At 45.7% G+C, this 21,600-nt stretch overlaps 1 protein-coding gene across 2 annotated transcripts in view; it reads left to right on the top strand.

The window, feature by feature from the left end:
• PPME1 (protein phosphatase methylesterase 1) overlaps window positions 1–21,261 on the top strand; it is a 34,533-nt gene extending 13,272 nt beyond the window's left edge. For both annotated transcript variants that reach the window (XM_055702343.1, XM_055702344.1), the window contains 13 exons: window positions 328–422; window positions 2,865–2,956; window positions 5,868–5,925; window positions 6,493–6,544; window positions 8,343–8,497; window positions 8,998–9,088; window positions 10,230–10,295; window positions 11,082–11,214; window positions 12,012–12,141; window positions 12,794–12,838; window positions 13,827–13,891; window positions 14,936–15,003; window positions 16,315–21,261. In XM_055702343.1, the coding sequence (XP_055558318.1) occupies window positions 328–422; window positions 2,865–2,956; window positions 5,868–5,925; window positions 6,493–6,544; window positions 8,343–8,497; window positions 8,998–9,088; window positions 10,230–10,295; window positions 11,082–11,214; window positions 12,012–12,141; window positions 12,794–12,838; window positions 13,827–13,891; window positions 14,936–15,003; window positions 16,315–16,333 (1,069 nt within the window). In that variant the 3' untranslated portion in view covers window positions 16,334–21,261. The remainder of the gene's footprint in view (window positions 1–327; window positions 423–2,864; window positions 2,957–5,867; window positions 5,926–6,492; window positions 6,545–8,342; window positions 8,498–8,997; window positions 9,089–10,229; window positions 10,296–11,081; window positions 11,215–12,011; window positions 12,142–12,793; window positions 12,839–13,826; window positions 13,892–14,935; window positions 15,004–16,314) is intronic.
• Window positions 21,262–21,600: the final 339 nt, after the last annotated feature.

Here is a 21,600-nt window from a genome sequence, read left to right as displayed (position 1 = left end):
CAAACCACTATTGTTTCGTCTTCCTTGGTATTACTTTATGAGGAGAATACTCCTCTCTGTGTCTCCACTAGTTTTCCTGTACATCTTTGTAATCTTCTCAATAGGAGCCACAAGTGGGGGTGGGGCGGGGAAGGGGGCGATTTCCTTACTGACTATGAAGTTGCTAGTATTGTAGTTGTGTGGGATTTTCACTAACGCATTGTTCGCTTCCAGTCCTAAACTACTGTGTAACACCAGCGTGCTCTCTTCAATGTATGTGCTGATGCCTGTATGCCAGTTTAAGTGAAAGATAATACATCTTTCTTACTGATTTTTTTTCTCTTACAGCCCTGGAAGAAAGCGTGATTTTTCACCAGTGCTTTGGAGCCAATACTTTGAATCTATGGAGGATGTCGTGGTAGAAAATGAAACTGGCAAGGATATATCCTTTTTTTTTCAGATTGAACTTTTCTTATTCTCAGTGACTGGGGTCATGTCATGTGTCATTTAGTTTATTTGGATTCCCTTCAGCTTTTTAATGTCTGTGTTCTTTCATTTTTTCTTTTGTAGGGATCAGTATCAGTAGCTAGAGCTATCCCTTCTAAGCTGACAGTGAAGATGTACCTGGCAAGGTCGGTTCCTGGCATTGCTTCTTTAGTAATCATTATTGTAAAAAAAGTGCTTCCAACAGTTCAATAACGTATTTTGCAAGGAAATACTCATCAGTTCCTGTAGTTTAAACCACATCAGGATCAAAGCTGTTTATTGATTTTTATTAACAAGTAGTTAGCTGCCAATTGTTGAACTGTGTTCAGGATCAGTATCAGCAGTACAACAGATAAACCTCAACGCTAAACACTTAGATGTTAATAAATACTTGCAAATTCCTAAACACCTTTCTGCGGCTAATCCCAGGGAGTTCTGTTCCTGTACACACACAAACAAGCATACGTGCATAGTCGCATGCACCCCGAGAAGTGTGGGTTACAAGCACACAGCGCCTCTTCGGGGACTGCAGGATCTCCTGTGGGAGTTGTGGATGCTACCCATGCTGCTCCCACTGATGCAAATGACACTAAGAAAGCACCACACGAAGTCACATACACACACCTGAGGTGTGGGTCCCTGTTTGTCACACCCCAAATTGTTAGTCCACTAGCTGGTGTGCAGACAGGGAAGCTTCTCGCTCTGGCCAAGGCCATCTCCTGTCTCCTCAGAGAGTCTCCTTGCAGTGTCAGACCAGGTTTTCCTCTCCAAGATCTCCCCCTTTGCAAATGTTCATGTTTCTTTTATACTTCTTTTCAAGCTGACTCCTCTTTGCCAGTCTTGCAGTTACTGTTTAATCCAGCTGATGTCAGTCATCCCCTTTGACGTGCTCAAACCGCTGTTTTGTCTGGGCCCTTTGCTAACCGGGAATGTCGCAACAAGTGCGGTGTGTGAAGGTGCAGGGACAAGACTTCCCATCAGTCCTGCCTCAGCCTACAGCTCTGACAAAAGCAGGTTTGAGAGGTACTTCCAGGTTTTCTGACCTAATTACAAAATGAAAACATTTTAATCTGTGTTTAAATAACACAACCTTGTAGTTTAAATAGTTGCATAGTTTTTAAGCGTGCGTGTTCTAATTTGGCCATTAGGAAGACCAAACTTTCAAGCTATTTTCTTCCAAATACCAATTTAGTAATTACTTCTCGAATGCCAGTAGCATATGATTGAGAAAATTCTATGTCCCTGTTTTGCTCAACTTGTCATTATTTTGTGTTTATTATTAACTGCATTTGTCCGATTGATCCTATGAATTTGTCATGTGCACCATGTATGCCTCTGATGTAAGGGGCTGTGCACACCCCTGAGGCTTCATAAATAATAAAATAAAAAGGATAATGGACCTACTTGGCTAGGTGGTGTACATAAGCATCCCAAATTTAAGCAAATCTTAGTTGTTTGGGATTTATTGTGCTACCAAGCTTGAGCTCCCATATGAAAGGTTGTGGACAGCTGTGGAAGCGGCTGAATTATTTATTGCATAGAGTTGGTGCCCACTGTTCCACCCCAGCTAGCTGTTACTGCTCCAGCAGGTCTCCTTGTGTGGATAAACCCCAGCTGATGACACTGTTTAAGCTGCGTAGGGAGCACCCGTGTGAACTGTTGGCAGCCAGCAGGTCCAAAGGGCACTGCGGTACGCAGCAGAAAAACGATGAACAGCCTCAGCGGTAACCACAGCTAGCATGCGTAGATTCAGAGGAGCGGTTTTGTCCACCCCGAGAACAGGAGGAGGGGGAGGTGCAGTGATTGTCTGATCTGTTGGTCACAGTTTCAGACACTGAACACAGATCTCACGACTCCCAGTTCTGTGCCCTTCCCTAAGTGACATTGGTTTTAGTGGTAAACTGATTTTTCTGTATCTTAATATATACTGTAAGGGGACATTAGCTATTTAGTGAAGCATTTTTGCTGTATGTATTCCAGGGATAAATTATATTGCCTTAAAAATCTTGTTTACTGACTTATCTGACGTTTTTTCCTTGGAAGTCATTAAAAAATAAACCAAATCAAAATTACATGCTCCAAAGTGCATGCTGATCACGGTTTGGTTTCTCTCTTAGTTGTTTAATTCTTTTTGTGCACAGGGGGGAGAAGGGTGTGGGCAGGAGATAACATGGGATATGGGAAGGAGGAGACTTGGGCAGCGGGGAAACAACTCTTGAAGCTTAAATAAAGTTAGTTACATTTTGTTCAGGTTATGCTTGCAGTGCCTGTTGATCAGAGGGAGAAACCAGGCGTTGGGTACACAAGGGTAGAAACAAAACACTGTTGGGTATTGCAGACTCCAAAATACATGCAACTAAGTAATTCATAACTGTGAAATGTCCTTAACTGTTCGTACACTTTTCGAATTTACAAAAGCGGATTGGAGGGGCCTGTCTTACTGCTGTTACACGGTGGAGGCCATTCTGCTCTTTCCTGGGCTGTATTTACTGTAAGTAAGCTGCTGCTTTCTAGAAGTATGTATGTACGCAAATGCGTGGAAGGCAACTAACCATTCAGCTATGTTAAGCACAGGAGAATCAACTCGGAAAACTGTCTTATAATCTCCGGGTATGCACCTGACTCAAGTCTTACATAGTTCAGGCAGTGTATTTATTAAATAGGCAAAGCACATGCAAAGGTTTATTGTCTAGGTTTTAATTATCAGCAGTAGCCAAAACTACGTCTGCCAAAAGTAGCTTGCGTGTTTTAATGAAGTGCCAAGCCATTTCTCATCATATCGTATCCTTTTTTTTTTTTTTTTTTTTTTCCCCAGAAGGCTGCTTTTTCATGACTACCAGTGAAAGCTGAACAGCTTTACCTCATCATGACAATATTATCTTTGCATGGTTGAGGTCCTGTTTGACTTGTTGATAAATCTCATTTGCTGCTCAGGCAACAATCTGAAACACAAACTGAGGTGGTGTCATCAGGCATGAGCATGGGGACTGACCAAACCAAAATTCTTCCCTCCCCCCCATTCCCTTTAAAAAATGAAGGGAGTTAGGGAAGAAAAAAAATTCTGAAGGATTTCAAGTAAAGTAAAATCACTTGCAGTGTGATCTTTTTATTATTTATTTGTTTTATTTGGGACCTTTTTAATACAGGAACTCTTTGAGTTGTCTAGTGCCCTTAACAAAAGGATGCTGTAGGATGACTTTCATGGAAGCGTGACTGGACAGATGAAGTCTCTACATCTCCCCTGTGCATTTGTGTCGTATTTGTTACCTTTTAGCTGTTTGGGTGGCTGTAGATCATTTAGCTTTTAAGCTGGGATTCAAAGGAGTAACAAGAATGAACGTCTTGCAAGAGTCACCACCAACTGTTCTGCAATTCCCAACGTGGCTACCATTGAATAATCTTGATGGTGTAATCATAAACCATCTTGTAATATGGTGAGACGCATTATAAAAATACTTTGCCAACTGGGCTGTAATCTTGGATTTGAGTAGTAGTTTGACACCCAACAGTTCATTTGTAACTCTACCTGACCCAGAGCCTGGTGCAGATATGCGTCTTCTGAAACTGGTGAACTTTAAGTCTTAAATCTCTGTCTTACTAAATCCTGTAGTTACTTGCTTTTAGCTTACGAGTTGCCAAGGTGGATGGATGTCTTTTCCTCTGCTGGTCTGGTGTTTTTGTAAGTGGTATAAAAGTACCTTAAACAGATGCAGTGAAGGTCGTGGCTTTTAATTGGAGGCAGAGGTATGAAGTCATGTGTTTCTGAATTAAGGAAAAGGGCTTCTTAGAAGTCACTTCCCCACTCTCTAGAGCTCCTTATTTCCAGTAGCAACACCAATACCGTTTTTACATTTAAAAATCTCCAGAGTTGAAGTTAGCAAAGCGATTGCAGTCATAACGTCGCACCCTACGGTTACTGGCTTTTTATGTTACTGTTGGCAATTAACCAAGTTGGCTCACATACAAGATTCACATAGATTTATGCCTTGCACTTGAGACCGTGTCTGGAGAAAGAAACTGTCACAACAATTAGCTCGTGCCTTTGTGTGGCTGCTATAGATTTGTTTCCTTTGTGCATTTTGAAATGAAAATTTGTCCCAAGCAGGCAAACGTTAAATTTTTGGGATGAACCAGAACTTAAAAAAAAAATAATAATTCCAAACAACCCCTCCCCCCAAAACCCAAAAAGAATCCCCAATTGGGAGGCATTGGGAGTAACCATCTGTAAATTAGAAAAAGCCCGCGGGAGTGGCATGCTCCTTCCTTCGTTTGCTTGTTGGCCTGGTCACTTCCTGGGTGATGTGTTTGTACTTCTCTTGACCAAAGCACTCCTGTTTGGATAAACCTCAGCCCACTAGATCGCTTCCCATTCTCGCGCGTCATGTTGATGATCCTCTTTCCTTATTCCCTACTGACAACAGTTTGATTTTTAGCAGCGGGCTGCTTCTCTGACTAGGTATGCTATTGCTTAGGTGCCAGAATGCCTTGCAGATTGAGGTTTAGGGTGTCTTTGGGGGCTCTAAAGTATAAACTTGTGGATTCAGTGGTTTGGGGGGAGAGCAACTGCTGTAGCCATTTAGGAGCTGAATAGCCGAACAATCAAAATGAGAGGACTGGGTAGCTTTCGGATCTCTGCCCATTATGTAGGTGGTTCTGTTAAGAATCCCTCAACAAATTCCCCCACTTCTGCAGGCTGTTATTTAAATAATCGATGATTCCTTAACACAAAAGTCTTCCTTTCAACAAAGAACGCCACTTAAACTGAGGTAAATTGAGCTGTCAGAGACAAATAGAACGATAATTTGGCTCAATAGAGCCAAAATAATATTGCAGCTCTACCTTACTTGAAAAAGATTCCTCACTTGTTCCCCCCAACCCCTTTGGACTAATAATTTTTAGACATTTCAGCCTTCCTGTAAAATTCTGTTCTTTGAGAGCAAATCGAGTACGTGCTGGAAAGCAGCTGCTTCATCTTCGTCTGCTGTGTAGCCAAGACTAATTTTGTAGCCTGTGGGGCTTGGGGAAGGGGGGCATCGCTTTGGTGTCTGTAATCCCAGTGCTGCATTTCAATTTTCAGAGGTGTTAGAGAGCTTGAATTTATTATCCAAGGAAACACACGTAATGTCTTATGCACAGTGAAATAAATGTCCTCAGAGACAGCGTTAACAATGGTAGAAAGGGTGGAGCTGTGGTTAGTTAAGGGTAGTTTATATAGAACCTTCTTGCTTGCTTTCTGCGACACTGCGTGCAATCCATATTCTGCTGCGTTGTTGACAGTAGAGGGGTTTTGTTGCACCATCCGAGCCTTTGCTGTTGTTTCAGGGAGTGCTTAATGTTGCTAATCCTTTTGAAGGTGAGGTGTGGCACTTTGCAAATTATGTTATCTTTGTCTCTTCTTGCAGTCTGCGATCATTAACAGGATTCAGTGTAGGATTGTGGCTTTAGATCTCCGAGGCCATGGTAAGTAAAATAAGTAAATTTAAAATCACATAACCATGCTACGCACTCTTGTCTTTTAAAGAAGATGTAATGAACCCCTCCCAGGATGACTAAGAAAGCATCCTTAAGGCGTCCCAATTTTTCTTCAAAAGCAGGGAGGGAAAAGTGGCTTCTAGAGCTCCACAGCCACCTTTCCTCACGTGCCAGAAGCTGAGACGTTCTGCACCTTTGTGAGAGGCAGTGCTGGACTTGCTCCTTCCTATGTATTGGCACCCCACCCCACCTCCCCCTTCATGTTTTCATAACCTATGGGCAGTCTTTACCATTAGAAATAAGGTCTGTTCTTTAGTTTTAAGATGCATTGCAAATACGGAACAGTTATGGGGAGCATTTCCTACCCGTAAGCTATAACGCGATAAAGTACCGACTGTTCCTATTAATTCTGGGTTTCTTAATTATTCATGTTAACTGCAGTTGGCTCACTCTTAATAACTGTGCCAAAAAGCTTTGTGCAGTGGCTGCTCTGAGCCCTGAGAGGGGTCTGAAGGTTTTGAGCTTACGTGAACTTAAGTTTTTTTGTTCTTTCAGGAGAAACAAAAGTTAGGAATCCTGAAGATCTGTCAGCAGAGACTATGTCAAAGTAAGGAAGTCTATGCTGTCTCTTCAGTATTTCTGTTTTCACAAACCTTTATTTTCTTTCCTTGATTGAACAGTAAACTACTTGAGGACACACAAGGGAGCTGGAAGATTGTTTCATTTCACATGGTTCTGGTAGTTATCCCTTCTTTTCCTGCTGTTTTGGGACAGTTTGAAGTTTATTTGAAATTACATCTCCTCTAGCTGAGCCAGGGGCCAAGCTGGAGTCGTTTCCTCGGTGCCCTCGGTTCTTAAATTCACTTTAAAGATCAGTGGCTTCATTGCAGTGAACACCTTAAACCTGCGACATGCTATAACGCTGGCTAGACCGAGATTTCCCAGGAGAAGGGGAACGCTTTCCTTGGGCATTTGAGCTTGAGAGCACCAGTTTGGTTTTTCCTCGAGCGAGTCCACCTTGGAGTGGCGGCATCCCCAGAGCTGGGTCACTGGCTGAGGCTTCCAGGGTGGAGGCAGTTGCTTTTTCATCTGTCACAACCTGCTTTGGGATGCAAATCCCCCCCCCCCCCCCGCCCCTTGACAAAGCTGTAAGGAAAACAAATACCCACGGCTAAGCACATTACTTTATGTCCACATGTAGTACAAAGAGACTCTTTGCTGTGACCGGTTAAATCATGACGGATTTTGTAACCTTAGTATGAACAAATCCCCTTGGTTTGTTGTGGGGAGGCCATGTGTGAAATGTATTCTGACTTCCATTGTGTACCTCATTGCTGCTGCTTATGGCTTGTCAGATCCTGATGTGTTGTTGTCCTGAGGAGATGCTGTATGAAATTATTAGAATTTTTTAGATCTGGAGCAGCGCTGCTGTGGGGGGAAAACAAGTTCTTTTTGGTTTTAAACCTTTCTCCTCTTAGCAATGAGCTTGAAAGTTATCCCTGAATAGCCTTTAAATGGGAGCCTTGAGTTATAGCTGGTTTTCTTTACTTATAGCTGGTTTTCTTTTTTTTTTTCTTTCTTTACCAAATCCTCAAGCAGTTTTCTCTGATAGAGCAAATAAGCTGGTCAACTTTTTGTTGTTGTTGTTTTTTTGGTTTTACTTGTTTTCCATTTTCTAGTTGCAGCATTGCTCAGGTCTCTGGTTCCTCTGAATGGTTTTAGTCAGGAAAGTCAATCCGAGTGTCTTAAACCACAGTGCTCTTCAGTAGATTCCAGTCATTAGCTCTGCTGTGGGTTTGGGGTTTGTGGATCATACGAGCCAGCTTTCACGCCCTGTGGTGACAGTGGCAGTTTAAAGTAGGTGCCTTATGGAAAGGATGGGGAAATTGCCCCTTGCCTCGTAGTATCTGTGCTCACGATCTGGATCTTCCTGCTTGCACTCGGTGGTGTTCAGCTTTGCCTCGGTCAATAGGGCTCAGTTACTTTCTGTCTTTAATTGCAAATGGTTTCTCCTTTTAGAACAGTGAATTTCTTAGTGTGTGCTTCCACGTAAGAGGATTTGACAGCTTATTCTCACCTTTTATTTAAAATTCCCTCCAGCTACTGTCTGTAAAAAATGCTCTCCAGGGTTTTCTTTTAGATGAGCACTTTCTGTTAGTAAAATGGGAAATTACGTGCTTGTTCAGCAAAATATTGGGTTGCATGATTTCCTGTATTGGTACCTAGATGAAACAGTGATAAGAGAATAAACTTGTCTCAATTCCTGTGGATTAAAAAAGCATACAGGCAGGATTTGGAGCTAGACATCTGTCTTGGATCTGGACTTTCTGCTCCCATTGTACAAATCTGCTTCGGAAATGTATGAGGGTAGAGATGCTGACCATGCTTTTGTCTGGATTTGGCAGAGACGTTGGAAACGTGGTTGAAGCTCTGTACGGGGACCTTCCTCCCCCTATCATGCTGATTGGGCACAGCATGGGGGGGGCCATTGCAGTGCACACGGCGGTCGCAAATTTGGTGCCAAGTTTATTGGGTCTGTGCATGATCGATGTTGTGGAAGGTAAGTGCGTGCCCCCTTGGATAGGCTTCTGTCTTCCATGTTGATCTCTGTCTTTTATCCCAGATCCCGGAACACAGAAAGTTTTGCCTGGTTTTTAAGTCATTGCCAATTCCTTCCTCCTGACAGATGCTGCCTACACAAAAGTCATTCTGGTGTGACTCCTCCTTTTGCTTTTCCCAGATGGGCTCTCTGTTTGCCACTTCCCTGATAATTTCCTTGCAATACTTTCTTGTTAGCAGGGAGGTGGGTGGCTTTTTATATAATTCATGGTGCTTCTCTTACTATCTGAATTTCCTACCTGTTCAAATAGTAATAATTGTTTAATGTGGGAGCAGGTGTGACTGTGGGCTTAGGAGTACCAAACTATATTTTCCTTAAGAGCGTTAAATCCCCAGTGAGCTCCAGCTCTCTCTGAGGGTGTTCCCTGGTAGCCAGTTCTGTATGGAGGGATGTGGCAATAATTTGATCGGATGCCATAAAGTTAAAATACTTGATTTTAGGTACAGCCATGGATGCGTTGAACAGCATGCAGAACTTCTTAAGGAGTCGTCCCAAAACGTTCAAGTCACTTGAGAATGCCATTGAGTGGAGGTAATGCATGGCCTTACAGGGTCACCAAAATCACCTGTCTTTGTAGCTTGACTCCCCAGGGAGAGAAAGTTTATGTATTTTGTGTGGTTTCTCCATTCGCACTCGCTTCCCCAGCTATTGTCACCAATTCCTTGGCTGATTGGACAGGGAGACATAGGTCTCAAAGGTAATTTAATTTCTTGAGGGAGTTGGCGAGGCAGCTGGAGAAGGATCCTCTGAGAGTTTCAACTAATGGAAAGCTTCGTGGTATGAATTGCAGCTTCCTTGTAAGTGTTCTAGTTATTACTGAAGAGGCTTGAGACATCCATCCCTCTTCTCCATAACCTGGAGACAAGAAGACTAAGAGGGGACCTCATCAATGCCCACAAATATCTCAAGGGTGGGTGCCACGAGGACGGGGCCAGGCTCTTTTCAGCGGTGCCCAGCGACAGGACAAGGGGCAACGGGCACAAAGTGCAAGACGGGAACTTCCATCTGAATGTGAGGAAGAACATCGTTCCCCTGAGGGTGACGGGACACCGGGACAGGCTGCCCAGAGAGGCTGTGGGGTCTCCTGCTCTGGAGACATTCAAACCCGCCTGGACGCGGCTCTGTGCAACCTGCTCTGGGAGAGCTGCTTCAGCAGGGGGGTGGGCTGGGTGGGCTCCAGGGGTCTCTTCCCACCCTGGCCATGCTGTGACTCTGTGTAAGATTCACGTGTAAGAAACAGGACCTACTTCTAGAACGACGTGCACATTTGACAGCTGCATTTGAAAGGGAGAGGCCTCGTGGTTAAGTCTGTAGACGGGACCCCAGAAAGCCCAGTTCTGTTGCCAAATACCCAGGTCGTTTCTGACCTCTCCCTGTCCCCTGCAACAAAATGGCTATAACCCTATTTCACTGTTTCCCCACCAGCACTTCTCCCACGTGTCTTTTAAATTCACAGTTACAGCGACAACGGGGGGTTCAAGCAAGTTGGCGTGTGGTGCGAGCCGCTCGGAACGCCTCCTGAGAACAGGAGGGTTGGAGTGGTTGGGGGAAATTGTGAGCTGTAAAGAGTTTTTACTCCTCTTTCTGTGCCTGCTAGTTCCTGAATCTGTTCAGTAAATATTTCTGCTCTCCTTCTGATTCTTTCTTTTTTTTTTTTTTTCCCCCCCTGCAGTGTAAAAAGTGGACAAATAAGAAATCTTGAATCTGCCAGAGTTTCTATGGTCGGTCAAGTCAAACAGTAGGTGGTTTTTGGTTGTTGTTTTTTTTTTTTAAAGCTCTTAAAATCATCTTGTCTGTTTTACAATGCTGTTACTACAGAGCATAAATGCACTTGAAAGCAAAATACTTCTAGAAAACATGAATTTGTTATCATTTGATCCCTGTTGATATCGGCAGCAGTACTGAATCGTACTTAGGGGACTTGGAGAAAGCCGGGGAAAAATTTCCCTGGGGCAAAATCTGCCAAGAGCCGTGTTTTAAAAAGCTTAACTACTGCTGGTGGTATGTTCCTTGGTTTGTCTGCCTTTCTGCACGCATGATGAAATGAGTATTAGTCTGATACCTCTTCCGAAATTTTGCCCTGGATTGGGTTGGTTGCCTGGGGACGGTATCTTTCGCTTCCTTTCAGAAATTAATTATCGGTTGCATTTCGGGAGTGATCTGAGGTGGGTTTGGTAGGATCAGAGTAACCCGCTTGTGCTGCTCTAAGCCACGAAGTACCCGGAGCCTTTACAAATGTCTCGTACTTGGTTAAGAAAAGCTGTTATTGATTGTTCGACCCCTTTTGCCTCCCTTAAGTAGCTGTTTGCATTTGTATTTGCGCTGGGATACAAGTACTGCGCTGGCACTCGGTCCCACGGTTAGTCACGACCGTGTCTTTTATCCACAGCTGCTTTTAAACTGAAGGGTATTTTTTTCAGCCAGTATCTGAAAAATTGCTAAACGCTTTCATTTAAAGCCTGTTTGTTGGGGGTTTTTTTGTTTGTTTTTGGCAGGGAATCAGTTGCTGGTTTTTTTTTCACAGGTGTGAAGGGGCTGCTAGTCCTGAATGTCCTAAAGCCATAGTGGAGGGTATTATTGAAGAAGAGGAGGAGGAGGAAGAGGATGAGGAAGGGGGAGGCTCTGTTAACAAAAGGAAGAAAGAAGATGACACAGAGGTAGGGACTTTCTTACTTGTGCTTTCAGCTTGTATTTGCACAATGCTTCCCTGCAAGAGTAGCTGCCAGTAGTTATCCGAATCGCTCTAATATAAAAGGCAGCAACTCCAGGGACCAAAAACTTTATATTGTGACTGTTGTTGTGGTTCTTCATCTCATGCCACTGATTCTATCTTAGACTGTTACCTGAAAGCATGTGTTTGGTTTTCTTTCCTGAGATGCTCACAAATTTAATGCGTATGGGCTGAAATGGGGCTTCTGGCCTGAGGGAGGAATGCTCTTTTCTGAGTCCTTGTGGTATTTTTGTTTGTTTCCAAGGCACAGTAGCATTCAGGAGGTCTTACAGGCAATTGCAACCACAGAGGAATGTAAATTCCTCGAGGAACATCTTCCTCGAGGAACATCGTTGTAGCCAGCTTATCCCTCGTATCTCTGTGTCACCTAAGTGAGAGCAGAGTTGGAACATACAATTTGTGAGCTATTTGTGCCAGGAAAAAATAGCAAGTTGAGTGCCCTGAATGCTGCAGCCTTCTCTTGATCTATAGGTATAGCCCCACTGACTTTCTTGTTCCCTGCTCGTGTACTTTGGCTGTGATTTGGAGAGAAATTTCGAGCAAGGATAGTTGTCCCCTGAAAGTGTGTGATCCACCAGAGGGAGCCAGTATTTTTTTACATATATGTAGATATATTTCTTTTTTTAAAATGGAAGTACAGACTTCCAAGTGACACTCTGAGTTCAGCTTTTATTCCAGCTGTTTTACTGATCGCTAATGCAGAGCTCTGTCTCCTCCCTGCAGACAAAGAAGGAGCTCTTATACACGTGGCGAATTGAACTGGCGAAAACAGAAAAGTACTGGGATGGCTGGTTCAGGGGTTTGTCTAACCTCTTCCTAAGCTGTCCAACTCCAAAGCTTTTGCTTTTAGCCGGTATGTGTCTCTTCCAGTCCTGTCTCGGTTCAGTGGCTGTTGACTTCTGTGGTGTCCCACTTGTATTTTGGAGAATAGGGTCAGCGTTTGGCTAATGTCTTTGTCCGAGAACAGCAGACCTGTCTCTTCCACCCTGGCTCTTCTGTGTATCTTGAAATACCATTAAATGGTCCATTTGATCCGTGCCGATCTAGAATTAGTTCAGAGCCTCTAATACCAAAACAGCACGTAATGATACTGTGTATTGCTGCTGTTGGACGGGTGTTTCTGTTCTGTGATGTGGAAGAAGGGCAAACAGGACAGATCCAAGCTGCCCTTCAGCCCCGCTACTATGACATTTTCCTACAGATATGGGCATGATTTGAACTTTTCAGCTGAAAGTCAGATTATTGATGTGCTACAGCCAGCTGTAGCCCCTCTTTGTCCTTTAATAGGGAGTACAATGTGTGACAAAGATAAATATCCTTTCAAGTTGTGGGGAGGGATGTGTTCTTGCATTTTTGGATGGGATCCTTTCCTGTCACTTTACTCTTGTCCTTACGGTGGGTGTCAGATATCTCTTTTGTGTTTTTCAAGCCAAATGTCCCTTTCAGAATACCTTAGGCAGGTTCTCTCTGGCTTTTCTTCAGTACATCTGTTTGTTTGATTGTAGGTGTTGACAGGCTGGATAAAGATCTAACAATTGGACAGATGCAAGGTAAATATTTAATATTGTTACTCTATCCTTACTGTAATGCTCTTTTTGGATGAGAGCTTGTTGCTATGGGTACGTAAACGAGGGACAGCTGGGATGGCCTCTTACCAGGTGCAGTCTATATTGAAACAAATGCATGAAAGAATGAGTCCGTCCCAGAGTGTTCTGTAACTGTCTGTGGTTGTAGCAATGGTGGAAAAGAAGGGAAAGGTTGAATTAGAAGTCATTAAGGGCTGTTGCCATGGTTTTTCTTCAGTCTGGTGTTCAGTGTTTCCAGCCATGGAGCTGCCGTGCTTCTCTTGGATCAGAATGATTGTGAGGGCTTCTTTCTAATCTGTTTTTTCCCTTTCTAACGACGTTCCTGATGTTCCTAGCTAGAACAATTGGGACCATCCAAAACTCTCTGGTCTCCCCATGTTTCTGGCAGACATCGGACCAAGATTCAGCATCTGCATTAATGTTTTGGCATTTGGTTTGTGGCCTTTTTTTGCCCCCATCCCAGCTTCATTGGTCTCCAGAGCAACCAGTACTGGAAAGTAGTATTGGGTAGCAGGATAAACATTACATTAAGGCAGATCTGATTACGCTTCTGACTCTGAAAGGTAGCCTCACCTGTGTCAAGAAGCTCTTAAGAAGTTTAGCTTTGTTTTAACTCCTGGGAGCCTGCTCTAGTTACACCTGGGGCAGATGAATTAAGCAGCTGGTTCTTGCTTTCTTTGGAAACTGCTGCGTGTATTGTACGGTTTGCCCTAGAATTCTGTGCCTTCCCTGGTCCCTCGTCCATATAATGCATATAGTGAGATTTGGTGAGGTTTGTTCGTAAAGAATGTGAGGTCCTTTTTTAGAAGAGTTCATAAATCCACAGCGCTTTTTAGGGTGTAGTCATGTCTGATGTTTCCTGTGTACCCAAAAACTGTTTGCCTAAAACCGTTGCTGTTAGGAATCCGGATCACTTAAAAAGCAGCTCCAGTGATGATTCTCTTGGTTGCAGGGAAGTTTCAGATGCAGGTCCTCCCACAGTGTGGCCATGCAGTCCATGAAGATGCTCCAGACAAGGTGAGCCCCACTGTGGGGTTGAAGCTAGATAAGTCATGGGTTTAATGGCTTAAATGCAAAAGGGGTCAGTTCCTTACTGTGAAGCAGAGATTAGACTTTAGGGGCATTTTTTGGCACGATATCTTAACTAGCTGGCTATTCGTAAAACAGTTTGGAGTTTTAAGCTGGTTGGAAAGCCTGGGCTAAGATGTTACATGACACAGGGCTTGGCTAGGTTACAGATTTACCTTTCAGGCTAGTGGTGATAAACCAAATTCTTACAATGTGGATTGTGGATTGATCCTCCCTGATTTTCCTCCTGAAGTTCTCCAGTCTCCCTTGTACTAAGCTGCAGCTTTTGGGGTTGGTCTGTGTTTAGCTGAGTCGGGTGGCTCACATTTTCCAAATACAAACCAAATGTTACTGAAATGGTGTACAGGCTGACAAAGCAGTTGCTGCTTCTGGGTACTGCTGAACTTCGTGTCTAGATAGAAGCAGGAATGTGGTGCAGCCAGTGGAGCCTGTGGCTGGAAACGTGTCTGGTTTTAAAACTTGTCCTACACTGACCACTGTCAGTGTAAAACTCGGCCTTTCTGTGCTTCGCTTGACCAACCTGAAATAGGGATTTTTATTGACACCTGATCAGTTCTTCCATTGTTATCCTTTTTAATATACATTCTAAGCTGTATTATTACTGTCTTGATTGATTCTTTATAGAGATACCTTGCATCATGATTTTGCCAGACCTTTCTTCCCCTGCTAAACTTAGGCATTTTTTTAAGAATTACTGAAAGAGGTGGAGAAAAAGTTTGGTCAGTTCTTGAATGTGAGATCAGTGTTGGAGTAATGGTGGAGGCATGTAGTTCCTTTTTTTTTTTAATTTTTTAATATAAAAGCATGTCATGATGGAGCTCTTAGTTTTAAAGGAGCAAACTTGATTCAGCAAGAGCATCCTGAGGATGTGAACTGTTGTTGGCAGTGCTGCAGTCTTTGAAAACTGACTGGATTTCTTGTTATCTTTATGTCCCTGAGCAGATGATTTTTTTTCCTCCCCCCTTCCTTCAGGTTGCTGAAGCTGTTGCGACGTTCCTGATCCGTCACAGGTTTACAGAGCCCATCGGTGGATTCCAGTGGTAAGGCTCTGCGGGTGCTAAAGCTGGGCAGACCTTGAGCAGAGCTTTTGCTCTGAACTGCCTGCGTGTTTGGCTCTCGGTGCGGGAGGGTGGAGTTTTAGCATAATGCTAAAAACCACGTGTAAACAAACAGCTTTGAATCACAGCCAGTAATGTATTTGGTGTTTTTCTTCTCTCTAAACTTCTCACATATTAATTTGCGTCAGTGAAACCTCCTTCCTTGGAGGGGAGGAGCAAAGCAGATCCTCCCCAGCCGATCCTTTATACCTGGCCAGAAGGCAGAATTACAAGTTTTGCAGTGCTTAGTTTAAAGAATATTTTAAGTAATCAAGGCCCTGTGTTTTTGGAAACAACTTGCACCGCACCAAGAAATACTGGTGAGATTAGACAGGGGAAGGTGCGTGCTTTGCTTCGCAGACTTTCCATGCTTGCCTCATGTGTTTTCACATCGTAGTGAACTGTAGGAGCCTGGTCGCTGCGATCAGCCACGCAGTGGTGGGGGGAGGTTGTGACTCACGAGGCTGACTGGAAAAACTCCCAAAGCCTTCGTTATAGTACCGTAAAGCTAATAACTAAACTGATGCTTAGCCCTCTTGAATTTAAATTCTGGTTGAGCATCATCTTTCAGGCAAATGGTAAAATAAGCATGTTAGTCAAGCAGTCTGGAAAAGTCCTTCTGCTTTTAGCTGAGAATTCTTCAACAAGAGCTAGAAGCCCCAGAATGTGTGATGCTTTAGGACTGGTAATGCTAAGGAGGTGTTGCTGGATGATCTCTTTCTGTTTTCCCCCTTTATCCTATGCCCTTGGGGATGAAATGCAGGACTGTGGACTTGCATATTTTTCATCCAGTGAAAGGATATAGTGTAGGTTGGTGTGTAAACAGTGAGAGAGGGAGAAGCCCAAAGGACTGTACTGCACCGCAGTGTTGAATCTCCCCCAGGCATCTGGCAACCTGTGCTGCCTCTGTGAGTCCTGAAGGAGCTAGCCTGTTGCTCCTGCTATTACCGTTGTAGCAAAAGCAGCTTTAAAACAAGAGGCTTGGAGAAAGCGAGGTGGCTTGCTGGCCTTATTGTGTCCTTAAGCCATAGAGATGACAACACGTTAAGCTTTTGTGCTTCTCGCTATTTGTAGAGCTCACAAGTGATTGTTGAATGTGGCAATGCTAATTGTAACCTGCATGATAGACTCCTTTTGGTCTTGTTTGATCTTGGGTAACCGATTCAATTTAGGGTGTTGCAGAGTCAAATACCTGCGGAGAATACCTCGATTTTAATGTGTGACCTTTCTTCCACTCTTCTTTTTCCCTCCTAGTGTGTTTCCTGCTTGTTAATACCCTGGTGTTCTCCAGCACTAAGTTCTGTTGTAAATAAACTGCACCAGAGGCCACTGTGATGTATCCATAACCTTTCATCTCTCCAGTTCAGCAGCAGTGAGAAGTTGGTGTGAGATTCATCCCCTAGAACTAGTTCTCCAGAATGTGTAAATGCTTAGGGACTTCCTTGCTGGGAAGCAGCTTGTACTGAAGACCATGAAAAGCTCTTCAGGGCCCTGGAAGTGGGCTCCTCTCTGCTGCCACAAGGAAAGACCTCCTGAAATCCCAAGTAGTCAGTCATACCAATCTGCATCAATTCTCAGGCTCTCTTGGACCCAACTGCAAAAGGGCCATTGGCGGCCCAGATCCACCGAGGGCATTGCAGCATAGCCAAAGGCTTCAGGATTTCTCTGTGGAATCGTCTAATCGTCTTTGAAGTGCCCCTTAGGTTTGTTTTTTATATGCACGTTTCTTTCCCCTGAAGCAGATGAGGAATTGGCTTCCTTGGGAGCTCAGGTTTCGTCTCACCGATGCCAGCCTTGTGGGTTAAGCTGTGGGAAGAGCCTAGATGCTATTTTCCTGGGCAGAGTTGGATGGGACTGTAAAGCAAAAAGGCAAGGGGAGACCATGAGCTCTGTTTCTGCATCTTGCGGCTTTCTTAGAAACCAGCCTGGATAACTCCATCTACTGCAGACACATAACAGGCAGGGGACTTCGGGCCGACGTTTGTGGGGAAGACCTGATGTCGCAGCACTCTCAAAACTAGCCAGCTGCAACAAGGTCTTTTACCATCACCTACCAAGTTAACTTCACTAAGTAGTTAGCACGCCTTGCCCCGGCATGGCCACCAATCCCCCACAAGGTCTCAAAGGTCCATCTACTTTTCAAGCTGTTCCTTCATGCTCTTCTGGCCAGTCCCTCTGCTTCTCACCTCTGCTGCCTTCTCCTTGTCTCTCCTCATCCAGGGCGCGCTCTCTCCTCCAGATCTCTCTTCATTGGCTACTCTTTTCTTTAGCTGCCCTCCTTAGAGCTATTTAACCACTTAACGGAACCAGCCACAGCTACTTCAGCCGACCCCCGCCCCTGAAGCCAGCCCACAGCTGTATATTATCAATGCTAATTAATGCAGCTTCATTCCTCTACAACCCGAGACCAGCAGTAACAACGCGCTCAGCAGGCGGTTTGCCTGTTTTGGCCATTCTCTGTCCCCGGAATGTGTTTATGCTTCCCTTCTTGTAGCTGCCACGTGCAACTGAACAGAGATCAGCGCCTTCGGGATGAAAAAATGCAAAACGTGCAGTAGATAAAACCCTGGAGAGCTTGGAGTCAGTTCTGCTGATGTCGATGCAGAGATGTGGGCAGCTGCCGCTGTGTTATGCTCCCCCGGTACTGGAGGAAAGACCTTGTTTTCCCTGTTGTTTCCTAGATCGTTTCACTGCCTGCCTTCCAGATTTCCATGTAAATGCAGTAGTTACACAGTTTCTCTTCAGGGTTAAATTATCCACAGTTTGTCAGGTTGCTTTCACCTAAGAATTACTGTTGAGCCTAAGAGCAGACACGTTCTGGAGCAGTTTTCCTCAATATTTTGCTGGTGGATGTCTGAAATCATCAGGGGGGTTTGCCTTGTGTCCGTAACCCCTCGATGCCGTGCGATGAAAGCGGTGGTCAGCGCCGTTTGGCTGAGGCAGAGTGCTGTCGTGTGCCTCTGCGCGTACGTCCTGTGATGAGCTGTCGTGAATTCTGGGCACGTGAGAGTTGCAGGTGAGGCCAAGGGAGACGGTGTGAAGAGCCGGCAAAGCCCGGTTTGACTTTGGCCTTTACCCCGACGCAGCCACTCGTCTCCCCTGACGCCTTCGCGTGCGAGCCCTGGACGCAGCAGTCACGGCCTTGCTCTGTGGCCCTTCCCTGTCCCATCAGGGTGGGAAATGCCTGAATTAGAGACAAGAAAGCCGCGTTCCAGGAAGCTGTGCTCTCTCCTGGTACTTAGGCCATCGGCATTTGGGTGTTAAAAGAGCAATTGCTGGCTCCCGGCGTTTCCCTCTGTAAGTTGCCACGTTCATTATTGCGTTACTTTACTGTGACCTCGATGTCATGTTCACCGCTGGTTTCGTTGCTGATGGGTTAAATGGATCTTCAGTAGTTGAGATGCAAAATAGCACTTTCCCCAGACTGTATCCTGAAGATTGGCGAGATTCTCAGTCCTTTCCAGGTGATTCCTGTGTTCAAATTGTTAGAGATTAAATAGTACAGTATGTATGTCCAGGGTCTCGCTTCACGGGTTCGTTAAGCATGTGCCTGTTGTCGTACTCATGAATGATCTCGGTAAAGTCACCTTCCTCCGTGCTGAAGTAACTTGGAGGATCTGGCTCCGAGTGATTCGTTGCGGTAACTCCTCATGTGTGTCCCTCATGTTATCCCTTTCATTTGCTTTTACAGTTTGTGAAATCTTTAAAAACCAACCAAACAACAAAAAACAAACAAAACCCTCCGTGCAAAGCCAATCAGTTTTGTGTTCTGTAGAAGCACCAGTGGAAAATGAATGACTGCTTCTGAATCCTGTGGGCTTCCCCAGCATTATATTTTGTTAACATTCGAGAAGTGAGTGAAAAAATAAATATTTCAATAGCCATTTTAATGTGGCATTGCTGCGTGCCAAGCTCTCGGTCCTGATCTGCACCGCGTAGGTGGCTGTTCAGGGCCTCGTGTGGTGCTGGCTTCAAAAAAGGCGGACGGAGCAGCCGCGGGTGGGTGAGTGGAGGGGGAATTCCTTCTGTCTCTGTCAAGCCGGGTACATTTTTGAGGCTGTGCTTTTGTAGGACAAATATTCATGCTCCTGTTGCAGTTTCTTCTCCCTTTTCAGGGAGCTGCTGGCAGATATAAATGGTATTTCGGTGAAGGGTAGCACAGACCATGGTAATAGTAACTGTGGAGAGAAGAAATGTTCTCTTTGACTCATGAAAAACGGGGGCGTCTAGAAAATCCCCCCGTAACTCCCAACTTTTCACTGCGTTTTTCCACAGCCTGCAGCATTGTCCTGTCTCTGTAAAAGCAGATAAACAGGGGGAGGCTGTCTAAATTGAAAGGATGCTGGCTTTATGCTGGCGCTTTGGATTATTTAGAAATCTCTCTTGCTTTTGTTCCAGTTGTTGGATTGAGGATCGGTGGAAACTTTCACAACGGAAAATCCTAAGGCTTGGCAGGAAGCAGAAGATGCAGTTTGGGAGGCCGGTGTGTTGCAGGATTCGCTTAAGTTTTTCAAATCAGCCCCAGGGAGGGTTTTGCCAGCTGCCAGATTACACGCACCAGGCAAACCCATCGGTGACCTGTAGATGACAGGAGCACCGAGAGTGTTGGAACAAAGGTATTCCCTGTATTGCCGAAGCGAGTCAGTTTGGTTCGAACACAGCTCTTGCAAATGCAGAGCTCGGCTGCGCGTGTTTGAGCCCGCACAGTTCCTCTGTGCTGGTGTTTTGGAAACACTGTTGGTGGCCGGGGCGATTGCTGCCCGCAGACGCAGCCCGTCGGTGTGGCTGGACTGAGCTCGCTTTTCGTTCGAGCCTTGTCTTTTTGTGTCTTCGGTCTGCCCTGGCCCAGATGTGAAGTGGGTGGGAGATGATACCGAAGCCAATTAAAAACACTGATGCTTATTGTGACTGGAGGTCTCTTTCTGTGCAGCTGAGACACCCTCTAAAAAAGAAAAAAATAGTGAAGAGTTAAAAATCCCCGCAGTGATACAGAGGACCTGGGGCTGTCCAGCTGCGTTTCTTCCCTCAGGCCATGATAGTGGGTTTTCAGAGATGATGCAGCTATAGGGTTTGGTTTTTTCTTTTTTGTTTCCCCCCCTTTTGGAGAGGGAAGCAGCTGGTCAGCCCGGGAAAGCCCATTCCAGCCCTGCTTTCCACCCCTTCCTGATTTGAAAGGCAGAGCGCTGCATTGCTTGGCAGCACAAATTCCCACCCCCCCCACCCCACCCCCCACACACACACACCCAAATCTGCTCTGGTGGTGGTGAAATTGCTCCTGCCTGATGACAGAGTGACTTCTGAACCGAGCTCACGGTCGGGGAGCTCGCAGAGGGAGTGGTGGTGTGATGGATCCCATGGGTGATGACACCAGCAGCCCAGTAACGCCATGCTGGGGCGGTTCAGAGGGAGCCTCCTCGCTCAGGGCTGGCTGAGCGATGGCCGGAGGGCAAAGCCGCTCCCCGGCTTCTCGTTCGCTTCGGTGAGACCATCCCAGGACACCGAGAACTTTACCAGTGTGCTGCCGCGTTCAGCAGGCTCTTCGGTGAGCAGGGGGGCACTGGGTAGGAGAGAGCAAACAGCTTCGTGCTGATATCCTCTACCTCCTCAAATCCAGCTCGGGTGGTTCTCCCCGCCTCCGTCTTTTATCCTGGGTGGGGAAGGGACTGGGAAAAGAGATGTTGGGAGGTGTCTGGCCATCAGCCCTTCACTGCTTTGAACTGGTGCTTGACACTCCCGAAAGGCTAGACCTAGATCTTCAGGTAAGGTCAAAAAAGTAGTTGATGGGTTGCCATTTCCAAGAAAACTCGGCCTGGGTGCTTCCTAACACCCGTCTCTGAGCCTGGCGTTCTGCTCCCAACCTGAAACCGCTGTTTGTGTTCCCCAAACCTGCTTCCCTGGGCTGTATGGGCTGCCCCGATCCATCCGGTACCGCCGTGCCCTCAGCACCTTGTCCGTAAGCATCGGAGACCTGCGGGATGCAGTGCCTGGGGGTTTGCTCCCAGCTCTGCTGTTGGGTGCTTTGCTGGTTTCCAGTCCCAGTCCGGTGCGGTGACCTCTTACCACGTGCTGCTGTTCCCAAAAGGAAAATGTGTGTCTGTTGGTTCTCCGGAGCATGCGCTCTGTGTCCCGTGTCAGCCTCATCCTCCTCGTGTCTCATTCGGTGTCTGTTTCTCTCGCCCACCAATAAAGCATTTGTGCAAAGCCTGGTGCAGGAGCTCCTCCTTTACCTTCCCCTGGGGTCCCTGGGGCCCCCCTGGAGGAGGGGGGGGCGTCCTGAACGTTCCTGGGGCCAGACCCAAGTCCTGGGTTTTGCTGGTGACTCACAGAAGCCTCTTGTCATCCGAAATATTCCCCCATCCCTGTGCTCGGCTGGGGGGAGGAGGGGTAGGGGGGTGCTTCAGCCACAGCTTTTGCTTTTCCCCCCCCTCCCTGCCGTAACCAGCGGTGCCCACCTGTGCAGAAACACCTGAAAGTCATAAACCGGGGTGCTCCGGCTGCTGGGTAACCTGCGCTGGGCTGGACCCATATATATTTTATATA

Source organism: Falco cherrug, chromosome 2 (assembly GCF_023634085.1).
Source record: "Falco cherrug isolate bFalChe1 chromosome 2, bFalChe1.pri, whole genome shotgun sequence".
In the NCBI taxonomy this organism is placed as follows: domain Eukaryota; kingdom Metazoa; phylum Chordata; class Aves; order Falconiformes; family Falconidae; genus Falco; species Falco cherrug.
The sequence above is the reverse complement of the archived record's forward strand: the minus strand, read 5'-3'. Positions and strand labels throughout refer to the sequence as shown.